This window comes from Capsicum annuum, chromosome 7 (assembly GCF_002878395.1).
Source record: "Capsicum annuum cultivar UCD-10X-F1 chromosome 7, UCD10Xv1.1, whole genome shotgun sequence".
In the NCBI taxonomy this organism is placed as follows: Eukaryota; Viridiplantae; Streptophyta; class Magnoliopsida; order Solanales; family Solanaceae; genus Capsicum; species Capsicum annuum.
Window position 1 is genome coordinate 219,542,078 of NC_061117.1, and position 14,155 is coordinate 219,556,232.

The 14,155-nt window shown below is 35.0% G+C and overlaps 1 protein-coding gene, 1 long non-coding RNA gene and 1 pseudogene across 3 annotated transcripts; 1 reads left to right on the forward strand and 2 right to left on the reverse strand.

Annotated features, from left to right (window-relative positions):
- The first annotated feature begins 3,152 nt into the window (after positions 1-3,152).
- LOC107878602 (cytochrome P450 CYP72A219-like) lies at positions 3,153-4,807 on the forward strand. Of its 2 annotated transcripts, none has more exons than XM_047415572.1 (2): positions 3,153-3,613; positions 3,840-4,807. In XM_047415572.1, exons 1-2 carry the CDS (start codon positions 3,185-3,187, stop codon positions 3,861-3,863), a joined length of 453 nt encoding a protein of 150 aa, XP_047271528.1. In that variant the 5' UTR covers positions 3,153-3,184; the 3' UTR covers positions 3,864-4,807. The 2 variants fall into 2 exon arrangements, with proteins under 2 accessions (XP_047271528.1, XP_047271527.1); XM_047415571.1 differs by having other exon boundaries at positions 4,192-4,807.
- A 1,529-nt stretch (positions 4,808-6,336) lies between these two features.
- Positions 6,337-11,578, reverse strand: LOC124900124. The gene is made up of 2 exons (XR_007057886.1): positions 11,242-11,578; positions 6,337-6,802 (listed from the first exon to the last, which is right to left on the reverse strand). It is a non-coding gene; the product is annotated as an uncharacterized LOC124900124 (long non-coding RNA).
- Positions 11,579-12,605: 1,027 nt separating this feature from the next.
- On the reverse strand, positions 12,606-14,149 carry LOC107877389 (annotated as a pseudogene).
- Between the last annotated feature and the right edge of the window lie 6 nt (positions 14,150-14,155).

Here is a 14,155-nt window from a genome sequence, read left to right on the forward strand (position 1 = left end):
TTGAAGAAAATTTGTTCTATAACAGGTTGATCCACAAAGTTGATACTTTAATTGAAACGGACAGGAATAAGCAATACCACAAAACGAAAGAAAATAAGAAGAACACACACATTTTACATGGAAATCCTTGACAGGAAAAACTAGGGGTAGAGGAGGAGAAGATTCACTATGATGAAGAGGAATACATGGAGGAGACGAAGGTTTGAATGATGTATATAAACTACCACAAACAACCCACTAAATCACCCTTATATAATACGTGCGTACAAATAAATCCTAAGTCCAAAAAATCTCAAACATGGATCGCATCGCAAACTTTTTAGAGCCGGGTCAACAAAATTCGGGTCACAAACTCTAACGGATACAATGTCCTTTATAATTGGAAACCATCTCATCAATGTGTGTGGTTGCATCCTTTGCTGTTTTTGTTAAACTCGTGTTTCATTTGTTGAGCATTACGTTCCTAATGTAAGGATTCTCACACACCAAATGGTTCTTTGATACCAAATTTAGTGTATATTTTGATGAAATTGTTACTCATGCAATAAAGAGGATATATTAATTTCACTCGACAAGGAACAGAACAACTTATTATGTTCGTTTTACTGTCTAGGCACAGGACTTGGCGTATGGAGGCCAGAGGGTACTTTAATAAAGTGTAAGTCTCATGCAATTTCGGAAATTGGGTAGTTGAGCATCTTGTGATTTTATTATTTACCCTGCTTTTTTTTTTTTTGAGGTCTGAGTCATTTGTGCGTTATATGCAGGCTTCATGTTGTTGCATCAAACACCGTTAATTGAAACAAATGATTCACTGCTATTGTTCCTCTTTCTTCTTTTGTTTTGTTTGTGGGAGGTTTTCGTTATAATACATGAGATGGAAAAGCAGTCCTGATTCTTCATAAATAGAGCCGTATCTGCAATTTCAGATAATAATAATGAAATCCATCTCTGTCCTATAGTGCTCAATAATTTGGGCCAAAATTGAAATTGACGTAATATAAAATAATTTTTGACAAGAAATCATACCCGACATATAATAGACATGCAGCTTATCTTTGCTCTTTTTATCAGATGATAAATTCAAAAATATATGGCAGCATGTTGTTCAGAAGGTTTGTAGAGAAAAGGAAATCCTGATTTTATTGATTGTAACAGGAATCCAAATCTAGAAAGGATGTGTCCGGATCACTTGAGCTGATAAAAATATGTATCCTCTCAATGCAACAACTACTGCCAACAAAGGATTAAACAGACATTAAAAATTCAAATGGAACAGAACCTCTCGCTGCACGCAATAGCGGAAAGCAATACCGAACAGGCATGGATTGTGCTCACTTCCCTGCTCCTTCAACCCTATAATTGAAACAAGGAGTGCAATTTGGATAAACTTAGTAATTTTGAATTTATCGAACCCATTATCCAGAAGGATTTTGATATAGGATTCAACTAGCATAGGACATTGTCTCGATTGCAACAAATACATTTTTATATGGCCATTGATCAAATATCTCTCAACCTTGTGATGCATCAAATTTCTTCATTTATGTAAATAAGATATGCATAATTACATAGTAAAACTTGATTTTTCTACTTATAATTCTAACTGATACAATTTAGCTTATAGTACATAAACATCTTGCTTTGATATTGAGCCTGTGCAGACACGGACCGCACACCTCTAGTCATTAATAAACATGTGCCACTATCATAATAAAAAAGTTGTGAATAATTAATTAAAATTTGAAAGAAAATGACTCTTTGAAGTTTTTTTTAAGAAAATCAGCCTAATGCGCTAAGCTCGCGTCGTACACAAGGTTCGGGGAAGGGTTCGACCACTAGGGTAGTCTATTGTACGAAACATCACCTTATATTTCTACAATGAGTCATTTCCACGACTTGAACCTATGACCTCCTGGTCACATTACAACAACTTTATCAGTTACTTCAAATCCTCCCCACTTTTTAATTTTTTTAAAAAATAATTTTTAAAACTTGAAGTTGTGTTTAAACTTTAAACGGGAAAATTTCATCCATGATCACTTAACTATGTATCTATTACTCAAAAGTCATTTTTCTTTCATTCATTTCATCCATAGTCATTTAACTTTACTTTGACCATCACAAAAGTCACTATGATCGGATTTTACAATAATTTCATCGAAAAAATGATGTGGCAACCTTAATTAATTCTTAATTTAAATTTAAGTGAATATATAATATATTACTCATATCTTGACCCTTTTTACATGTGCACAACACAATTTTCCTTATGGACTATTTAATGAAAGAATACTAATTTCTTGATAGATTAGATTGCCTAGACTATTTTATTAAAAAAATTTAGTTGATATTTTTATGAAATAAAATTATACTTATATATTCTTAAAATTCTCTAAAGTTGAGACATGTGTTGGTAAATTATTTTTTCCTCTAATATGATGGTATGTAGTTGATAAAATTATTTTTCTCCCTCTAAAATTGTGACATGTAGTTGACAAAATAATTTTTTTCATACATTTTTTTTCTCACCACTTGAGTCTTTGCATTCGGTATATCATAATAAGATGATAAACTACTCTATTTATTGAGTTTATCTTTATATTTTTAATTGTTTGACTAATCGATTAATTCTCTTAAAAGTTTTTATTATAAGATTCAATTTCTTATGAATTACATATTTTTAATTAATTTAATTGATAAATATAAAAATTAGATATCCTATAATTTCTTTATCTATTAAAGTACTTATATTTTATAACTTTTATTAACAAAACTATACGTTAATATAACATTATTTGTAAAATTTTGACAATACTTATTCAATGACACAATTAAAAAAAATGATTTTAAAACTATCTTTAGCATGTTGATTTATCTTCAAAGAATTAAAATATTTTTTTTAAAAAAAATAATATCATACAAGTATTTCTATTTTATGTGTTTTGAAGAATTTATCTTATTTATCACTCTTTTTCGATGCACCTTTTTGGTAGATGAATGCAATATTATGAAATATTTCATAAAAATAACAATCAATTTTTTCTATGAAAATAGTCTATTAAGAAATTGGTATTCTTTCATTAAATAATCCATAAGGAAAAATTGGGTTTGCACATATAAAAAAGATCATATTATATATTCACTTAAATTAAAATTAAATTTCTTTCCTACATCTTAACTAATGCAGCATTCTGTTTTTCTGTTTTATGTAAAACTATTTCAAAAATTTTTGCCAACAAAGAGGAACAGAAGAATGAAGCAAATAAACAAGGATGTTCGGTCCTCAATTCGAGGTATTATTGATAAAAGATTGAAGGCAATGGAAGCAGGGGAGGCTGACAATAAGGATCTTTTAGGCATATCGCTTGAATCAAATTTTAAAGAAATTGAACAGCATGGGAACAAGAAGTTTGGAATGACCATTGAAGAAGTCATTGAAGAATGCAAGCTATTCTATTTTGCTGGCGCAGAAACAACATCAGTACTACTCGTATGGACTCTGATGTTGTTGAGCAAATATCAAGACTGGCAGGCACGGGCCAGAGAAGAAGTCTTGCAAGTGTTTGAGAGTCGTAAACCAGATTTTGATGGATTGAATCGTCTAAAAGTTGTGAGTATTGTGGTTTTATTGGTTCAATTTATCTGCCATGAGTTTCTACTCTCATTGTTATTGCAATTGCTTGAGTTCTTAAATTTTTAAAGTTGGGACTTTCTGATACTAATTTGATAGCGGACCAGGGAGGGGGTTGGGGGGAGTATTTTTCCAAGCGCATGTGAATTTATTTTGATCATAGGTGGGATGAGACTTGAACTTAAGATTTCTATGTTGGTTACAGGATAGTGCAGTACTCCACCTGTAGAAAATAGTGTAACAACAAAATTGAAAAGAGCTTGGCGAGTAGCCCCATAATTTCAGGATAAGGGTCGCCTCCTCACAGAAAAAGGTCGCAGCGATCAGGCCCAGAAGACTGTTTACCAAAAAACACAGGTCTTGGCAGAGTCATAAAACCATGTATATATGGGACGTCTTCCCACTCTTGAAGGTCAAAGAAGTTAGTGACCTGATGATAAGGGAGTAGGCGACCAAATCCCCGGTGAACAGTGTCCATAAGCCCGTAACTGCAATATTAAATTTTACATGTCTCATTCATTCTAGATATAATTGAAGGAGGAGCATTTTTATGGCAGGTCAGGATGATCTTGTACGAATCATTATGACTGTATCCCCCAGGAACATCATATATCCGGCGGGCTAATAAAGACATTGTTTTGGGAGACCTGTCTATACCAGCTGATGTACAAATCTCTTTGCCAGTGCTCTTATTGCATCGTGATAAAGAGATATGGGGTGAAGATGCAAGAATGTTCAATCCAGAGAGATTTAAAGAAGGAATATCAAGTGCAACAAAGGGTCAAGTCACATATCTTCCATTTTCTTGGGGACCTAGAATATGCATTGGACAAAATTTTGCCATGTTAGAGGCAAAGATGGCTTTGTCTATGATCCTACAAAGCTTCTCTTTCCAACTGTCTCCATCATACACACATGCTCCTCAATCCATAATAACCTTGCAGCCTCAGTTTGGTTGCCCACTTATTTTCCACAAACTATAATTTGGTATCTTGTAAGGTGTCTTTAATTGTAATTTGTAGTTTAGTTTATTCAGGACTCAAATCAGGGCGGAGTTATAATATTAAATAGGGTGCTGATCAACTCAGTAACTTCTTGCTTGAACCTTGGTATTTGTATCAGGAAACCCATTAACTTTGTATGTCTTTTAATGCAGTTTACTATTCGTTGCAACTTGTAAATTTTTATATATAAATTTTGCTCTGCATCAAAAGTATTGACTTTAAATGAACCCCCGGTGAGTGAACTCTACATCCACATTTGTAGTTGGCAGGACACCGGAAATATAAGATGGTTTGGAAAGTATTGACATGACAAGAAACGGTAATCATGGAACGATAAGTAATTTTTTCTTTTAGAAAAATAATGATGGTGTATGAACTAGCTTACGAACATCTCAATTATCATTAATTAGCTACTTGAACAATCCTCTAGTAACCACCAAGTGCACATAGGATAAATGGAGTGTCTTGGTTGAAACTACTTAAAAAAAGGAATTTCTCATGTCTCATTTCACAAAGAATTAGTGGCTTAAGTTGGAGCATAAATATAAATCATACCCAACTTGACATGAAAATATTCCATCTGGATCTTAAATCGTATCATTGTTAAAATGGAAGTTCACTTCGATATGTTTAACTCTTTCATGCTTCATTAATTTGATCACAAACAAATGTAATAGATCTTCATCGATTTTGAATCCAGTTCAATCGACAACTGCAAAATAATCATGCAAGTGACTAGAGTATATGTCAAGTTCAAGAGTTCCTTTGATCTACTGATCGTGTGTTTAATGATAGATGTGCTTATAAACTAGAACAGATGGCGGTTTTAGTTTCTGGGTTATCGTGTTATTCTAGTTTTGGTCCTTCTGATATCTAGCTAAGCACTTTTGATTTTCAATTAAATAATATCTGCTATTTTGATCTGACTTGTATAATATTATCCACAAAAAAAGTTTGAAGTTATACTAAAAATATTAAGAGGCGAAGTCGATAAAATTTGCGTAACTAGATGCACAATCAGTAACAAATGTGGAGAATTTAGATATTATAAGTGCCGAAAAAGAATTTAACATTTCTGCCTATAATATATTTTCATACAGGGTCAAAAAAGTTCTCTTACGTTGTTATCGGTTCATTTGGATTGAGGAATATATATTTTAGTCATCTGGTCAAAATATCAAGTATTTCTTAATTAAAGGTCAAAAGTGTTTAGTCGCATATTACAGGGATCAAAATTGGAATAACACAATAATTCAAAAATTTAAAATGTCATTTCCCTGTATAAACTAATAGAAAATGTTGATTGCCCAGACAAAAGGCATAATAATGATGTCCAATTGGTAGCCCAAACCAGAGAGGTCAAATCTATAACCCGATAAAACTAAGAAAAAAATACATCAAATAACATTTAAGCATATTATTTTTTATTTTTGACCAGATAGAATTTAATTACAATTTGGTGTAGAGGTATCATGACGAAAAGGGGTCACAGTGACCGGACCCAGACAAACGGGCACATCAAAATCGTAAGACCGTCAAATATTATAATATCAAAATTTCAACATAAAAATTTTTAATTTCAGTATGATAATTTGATATTTATCAAAAGCAATACAGGATGACCTCAAGCTTCTCAAGCAAAACCATCAATGGATAGCTGTGAATCATTGGAACATTCGAGAGAAAGAGAGAGTAAAGTAAGAGAGGAAAAAAAGCCTTCAACTTTATTGAGATGAAGAGAAAAAATATCTGAGATGCTTAGTGTCCCCACTAACTGTTCACATATATATACATACAATTGTGGGCCGGGTTGTGTGATGTAAATGTGGGCTTGGAATGTAAACCAGTGTATCTATAGGTCCAATATACACGTATATATGCTTATAAAAATGTGTATAAAATGTATATTACTTGTGCTACTATGTAATAACTCCAATACCCCCCTCAAGCCGGAGGGTGTAAACACTCCAAGCTTGCCAAGAATATTATGATAAGCAGGACTAGGGAGTGACTTTGTGAATATATCAGCTAGCTGACCGGCGGAAGAAACGAAATGCAAGGAGATAAAACCGGAGTGCAAGCAATCACGAACATAGTGGCAGTCAATCTCGATATGCTTGGTGCTTTCATGGTAGACAGGGTTTCTGGCAATGTGCAAAGCAGCCTAGCTATCACGAAAAACAGAGACTGGGTCAGACACAGGGCAACCAAAATCAGAAAGTAGGCGTACCAGCCGTGAAATTTCAACCACCACTTTGTGCAAGGACATATATTCAGTTTCAGCTAAAGAAAGGGAAACAGTAGGCTGCTTCTTACTCTTCCAAGAAATAGGGGAACCACCTAAAGTGATGAAATAACCAGTAACAGATCTACGAGATTGGGCACATGCAACCCAATCAGAATCGAGAATGCCAGAATAGTCATATCAGGGGACTTGGAAAGCAGCAGGCCCTGATCGATCAGGAGCATGTAACAAATATCTAAGAACATGAAGCTGAGTAAGAAGATAAGGCACTTAAGGAGCCTGAAGTAATTGACTAAAATGTTGAACTGAATACGATATATCAGGTCGCGTGTGTTGAAGGAAATTCATTTTTCCCACAAGTCGACAATACACAGAGGGATCAGTGAGAGGAGCCCCCATATCAGTTGTCAACTTAACAGAATGATCAAGAGGTGCAGTAACAGGTGTGAAATTAGCATAGTGAAATTCAGACAAAAGCGCAGAAGTGAACTTTTTCTGAGACATGAGATACCCTTGGGGATGGAAAGTGATCTCCAAACCCAAAAAGTAATGCACTGATCCAAGATCCTTAATCATGAATTGAGAGTCCAAAAAATGTTTGAGATCATCAAACTCATAAATGTCATCCCCAGCAAGGAGGATGTCATCCACATATACAACCAACACAGTATAAGAACCAACAACAAATCTGGTGAACAATGAATAGTCATTTTTGCTAGAAGAATAACCCCTTTGAGACAAAGCTTCATAAATCTTAGAAAACCATTGTCAGGATGCTTGTTTCAACCCATAAAGAGATTTCTTCAATTTACAAACCAAAGGAGCAGTGGAAAAAGTAGAGGAAGATACCTCCAGTCCAAGAGGTAGCTTCATATAAATATCTTCATGAAGGTCCCCATGAAGAAATGCATTATTGACATCTAATTGGAATACAGTACAATTCTATTTAACCGCTATAGACAAGAGGACCTTGATGGTAGTGAACTTGACAACTGGGGAAAATGTTTCATTATAGTCAATCCCTTCCTTTTGAGTGTCATCCATAATGACCAATCTTGTTTATATCTTTCAGTGGAACCATCAACTCTATGTTTGATTTGTACATCCATTTAGAAAAAATGGGTTTCTTATGTGGAGGGAGTGGGACAAGATCCCAAGTGTTGTTAGCCTCAAGGGCTTGAAATTCTTTAAGCATAGCATCTTGCCAGGCAGGATGAGAAACAGTTTGTTGATAATACTATGGTTCAAATGCAGTAGCCTCAGTTGGTGGAGCAGAAGTAAAAGAATGACAAACATAGTCTGAGAGGTATGCGGGAGCAGAGACAGATCTGGTGGATCTTCTCACGGGAATAGAGGAAGCAGGTTGTGCAGGGGTTGAAGAAAGAGGATGAGTGGGTTTAGGTGGAGAAAGAATTGATGATGTAGGAACAAAATTGATAGGTGAGGTAAAAGGAATAGGGATAGAATATGAGGGAGGAGGGTAGTCCAAAGGAAAAGAAGATTGGGGAGGGGAACAAATAGAAGAAGAGTAAGGAAAGATATTTTCATGAAAGAACACATCCCTATAAAAAAATATGGATTTGTTAGAGAGATGCAGTAGCTTGTACCCTTTCTTACCACAATGGTAGCCAAGAAAAACACAGGGAATAGCCCTAGGATCAAATTTGTCCCTTCCAACTGGATGGGTAGTAGCATAGCAGAGGCATCCAAAAGACTTGAGATGATCATATATGGGAGGTGAACCATGTAACTTTTCAAAGGGGAACAAAACATGTAGAACATAAGATGGGAGTCTATTTATGATGTAAGTAGAAGTGAGTACGCAATCTCCTCAGTACATGGTTGGGAGTTTAGATGAAACAATCAAGCTCTAGATGTTTCCAAAAGATGTTTGTGTTTTCTTTCCACAACACCATTTTGTTGTGGTGTGTGAGGAATGGCGGTTTGATGAAGGATTCTATTTTCAGCAAAGAATAAGGATGCTTCGGAATTGCTGCCTAGTTCATAGGCATTGTCAGATCTAAAAGACTGGACAAAAGTATGAAAATGTACTTTGACCATAGAGACAAAAGCCTTAAGGATAGTAAGAGCATTACTCTTGCAAGTAATAAGGTGAGTCCATGTGACTCTGGTAAAATCATCTACAAGGGTAAGAAAATACTTGTAGCCATTATAAGTTTTGGTGTTGTAGGGTCCTCAAATATCAATATGTACTAGTTGAAAAGGTAATATAGAATAGATAGTGATATGTGGAAAAGAAAGTCTTTGTTGTCTAGCAAGTAGACAAATATCACATGTAAATGATTGATAAGGAGGAAGTTGAGTTTGTAAAAAAGGAATCGTTTTCATCTTATTATAAGGCATATGACCAAGTCTTTGGTGCCAAAAGACTTCCATTTCATTAGAAACTTCAGAAGAATTACAATAAGACTGGATTACAGATGGAGCAATACAATTGATATTAGTATAATGAGAAACAAAACTAGAAACAAATTAACAACTGGAAATAGAAAAAAGAATCTGCAATGTGGTAGAGAAATTAGCATGGTGATAGTACAACCCATTGGAAGCCTTACCAATTTCCAGTGGCCTCTTCAGAGAAGGGCCGTGTAAATGACAAGAAGAAATCAAAAAAATAGCCAGGCATGAGAGTTGGTTGAGTAGTTGAAATATTAATAGTAAATTAAAGTGAAATGATGGAACTAATAGCACATTGTCTAAGGTAATATCTTCCCTCAAGTGATCTAGTAGACACTACCTTGACTTTGTAACCATTAGGTAGTGTGATTAGAAAAAGATGAGTTAAAGGTTGTATGTTATGAAGAAAGTGTTTATGTGGAGTTATATGGTTAGAATCCCCTGAATCTAATATCCAGGTGGTTGGAAGGAGTTGGGATGAAGCACATACATTATAAACATTAGTAGTAAAATTTGAGCTGTTTGACAAACCTGTAAAGTTGGCAAAACCAAAATTTTTTGCATGATTAACTTGAGATTGATTCAGAGAGGCAAGTTGAGCTTACTGAAAGAGGTTCATAAGATGATGGCATTGTTCCTTGCTAAAACCATGTGCAGAGTCTTCTTTGTAAGATGAAATATATGATTTAGATGTTGAATCAGATAGTGGAGGTTGAGCATCAGAATCCAACATCTGAACACATGCAACAGAATATTTTTTGTTCTTTGTGAACTTGAAATTAGGTGGGAAGCCATGGAGCCTATAGAAAGTTTCAATACTATGTCCGGGCTTTTTGCAATATTTGCAAATCAAAGATCCATTCTAAGATTTATTAGTATTGAAATTGACCTTTTGAAGAAAAGGTTTGTAAGGATGATTAGGAGCAGATGTAGATGCAGTGAATGAAGTTGAATCACTTGAGAAGTGTAGAGGTCCAGATTGAGATTCCTTTTGATTTTTATCCTGTTGGAGAAGGGCATAAACCTTACTGATAGATGGCAAAGGCATCATCATGAGAGTGTTGCTCTTTACAGTGGAATATGCTTCATTCAGACCACAAAGGAACTGGAATAATTGTTGGTCATGGATGAATTTTGGTAATGCACCACATGTGCACTCAGGACCAACATAAGAAACATTTAACTCATCCCAGAGTGACCTCATCTTGGTAAAATAGGTTGCTATATTTGAAGACCCTTGAACTGTGGAACTAATTTCCTTTTGGATTTGAATGTATCTCGAACCATTGGATTGACCAAACCTATCATTAATGTCTTTCCAAATATCTCTAGTTGTAGGTAGACACATGACACTAACTGCAATATCCCTAGAGAGGGAGTTGGTGATCCATGCTTTGACCATGTGATCACATTTTTCCCGGAATTGGAAATAGGGATTGTGAGAATCAAGTCGAGGGAACTTCCCATTAACCATGCCCAACAGAAAGGGAAGTTATCATACTGTTCCTCCAAATAGCAAAACTAGAACCACTGAAAACTATTGGTACTAACTGATAGCTAGGGTTTTCTGAAGGATAAATAGAGTATGGACGAGAAGGATCCAAAGTCAGTTCTTCAAATCCATCAGTATTAGGTGATGTAGTAGTTGTGCTCGTACTCTGAAGATTTGCCATCTTTAGTGAGATGGAATAGATGAGTCCGTGAGCAGTGAGTCCTAGTTATACAACTACAAAAATGGATCGAACAAGTCTATACAACAACTTCTAGAAGCAAAACACAACAACACAATAGGGAAATACTACTAATGAAACCTAATAAGCTCAATCTCAGCTATAACCAGCAGATCCATGTCAACAAAAGTCTAGATTTCAGTAATATACGATTCAAATTAGGGATTATCACCAAATGTCGAAGAAATTAGGGTTATAGGTACTGTTTACCGTTCTCCTTCGCAAACCTGAAGGAGAAAAGGCCTCGTTCAGCAAACCCTAATTGAAATTCCCTGTTAATCGGAGTTACGCGACTGAACTTCTGTCACCGAGGGGTAAGATCGGACGAACATGGATGATGGAAGGATCGATCTACGCGAATCTGATACCATGTTAGGGTCAAAACCAAATGAAAACCATCAATGGATATCTGTGAATCATTGGAACATTCGAGAGAAAGAGAGAGTAAAGTAAGAGGAAAAAAAGCCTTTAACTTTATTGAGATGAAGAGAAAAAATATCTGAGATGCTTAGTGTCTCCACTAACTGTTCACATATATATACGTACAATTGTGGGCCGGGTTGTGTGATGTAAATGTGGGCTTGGAATGTAAACCAGTGTATCTATAGGTTCAATATACACGTATATATGTTTATAAAAATGTGTATAAAATGTATATACTAGTGCTACTATGTAATAACTCCAACAAGCTTGTGGTAAAATAAATTAGAGCCACTCGTAGTGTCTCAGGATATTTGCAAGAAAACCTCTGATATTTGTCTTTGCTAGTCATTATTGACGTTTTCGTAATTCATTTTCTTAACTTCCCACAAACATGGTGATTCCTTAAAAATAAATGTATACTTAATTATTTTAGATAATATGGAAAAATGCCTAAAATATCCTTCATCTATTGAAAATGAAGCAAAAATGTCATTCATCCATTTTTGGCTCTATAATGCCTCTACATCCATCTTTGACATCCAAAATGTCCTTCACATCCACCTTTGAACTCCAAAATGTCTTTCTATTAAACAACCCCAGTATTTAATTAAAAATGATTTCATTAGTGACGTGTCAACTTTTTATTGACTAAAAAAAATTTTCAAATCCCACCCAAAAGCTAATGGATCCATTCAGATTATCTTGAAATTCTAGTAAGCTTCGGCAAACTTAATGACCCTTTTGGAATCGATCTATTTAGATAATTTTTTTTTAATTCTAATTCTACTAAGTAACTGACACTCACCCAAAAATTCTGAAATTAAGCCAAACAAGTAGCTTTCGAGAGTGACCAATGTCTATACATATGCTTGAAGGTAAATTTTCAATTAATTTACTGATACTAGTATCAAAGATCTTTAACTTAGATGAGGAATTCATCCTTGTATTAAATAGGAAGAAGGTGGATAGTAAAGTTGGTAGATAAATGGCCTTAAGATTACAAGAAACTAATGTCATGAGAATTACAAGAAATTAATGGTCATTATGAATTACAAGACATAATATGGTAGATAATGGATAAATGAAGTGTTAGAAATTACAAGAATTATCAAAATATAATAACGCCACTTTCTCCGCTCTCTATCCATAAATTATCATGCGAATTAAGATTTTAATTTTAATATTAAAATCATAATAACAGCATTTCAACTTACTACAACAGTTGAGTTGCCCTAATACTCTCAACTTACTATAACAGTTGAGTTACCCTATAATACTCTCAACTTACTATAATAGTTGAGTTACCCTATAATACTCTAAACTTACTATAACAGATGAGTTACCCTATAACTCTCAACTTACTATAACAGTTGACTATAACAGATGAGTTACCCTATAACTCTCAACTTACTATAACAGTTGAGTTACCCTAGACTGGCATCATTTAAGTTTTATTGCTAATCATTTTTTTCTACAAAGTGCCACCAGTTCTTGTGCCACACCATCCATTATCTCTTCATCCCCTTTGGCGGTCATCATCTCACTCAGTTTCTTAACTTTCTTCCTCACAGCCTCCCCGCTTTCCTCTGATGCTACCACCTTCCTTATCGCCTTTGCTATTTCTTCACTTTGTAAGTTGCCATCTTTGTCCCTCCCCGCTTCCACTGCCGCGCCAATATATTCCACAGCCTAGCATTCAATGGTTGGTCAATGTGCATTGGCATGGCAATTATTGGCACACCAAACTTGATACTTTTCATGACAGAACTCCATCCACAGTGACTCACGAATCCACCTATCGATGGATGTTGAAGAATTTTTGCTTGAGGAGCCCTTCCTTCCATAACATTCCTCTTTCTCCTACCCTTTCAGAGATACCCTTCCGGTAATGCATCTTGCATACTAATATTTTCGCCTTATGGAAACCTGATGACCCATATGAAGTTCACTTTGCTAAGCTCTAGACCTTTAGCTACTTCATGGATTTTTTCCTTGGATAGAAAATACTCACTCCCAAATGAAAAAAAAATAGTTGAACTTTTTTCTTTCAGGTCAAGCCATTGTTTGATCTCCTCATGATCATCTTGGTCAATGGATTGTTGAACTAGAGAACCAAGGGGGACTATTTTCTTGGAAAAAATATTTGAAAGATAATCCATATATTTCCCTTCAAAATCTCTGTAAGCTTTCACCAGAACAATGTCACGTGATCGCCTAAGAGTGTCACTTAATGTGAACTTCTCATGATCCGGTATTTCATCAATGTTTTTCATTATTGGAAGCATTTCATATTCGCGCAGGTAAATTTCAGGAAACGGAAACTTCTCTTCTATGTTTTCAAACAGGTGGACGATCCAAGAAACGGTTGCTACACTATAAATGATGAATACAACAGCTGGAATGTTGAGAGAAGAAGCAAAATCGGCAGCCCATGGCTGATTGTAGTCATAAATGACTAAGTCTGGATTTAGAGCTTGTAATATTTCAGAAAATTTCGGAGCAGCCATTTTGAAAGCATCTTTGAGGGTCCGCATGAGATGGGATGGAAGGCCATTTGTGGTGTGGTAACGAGGAGGACGATTTGGAAAAGATGGAAGATGAAGCTCAACTAATTCTATGGATTGAGAATACTTCTCTATGACACTTTGCTTGACGGAGTAATTGAGGTTTATAGGAGTAGAACACAGGTAAATGTGGAAGT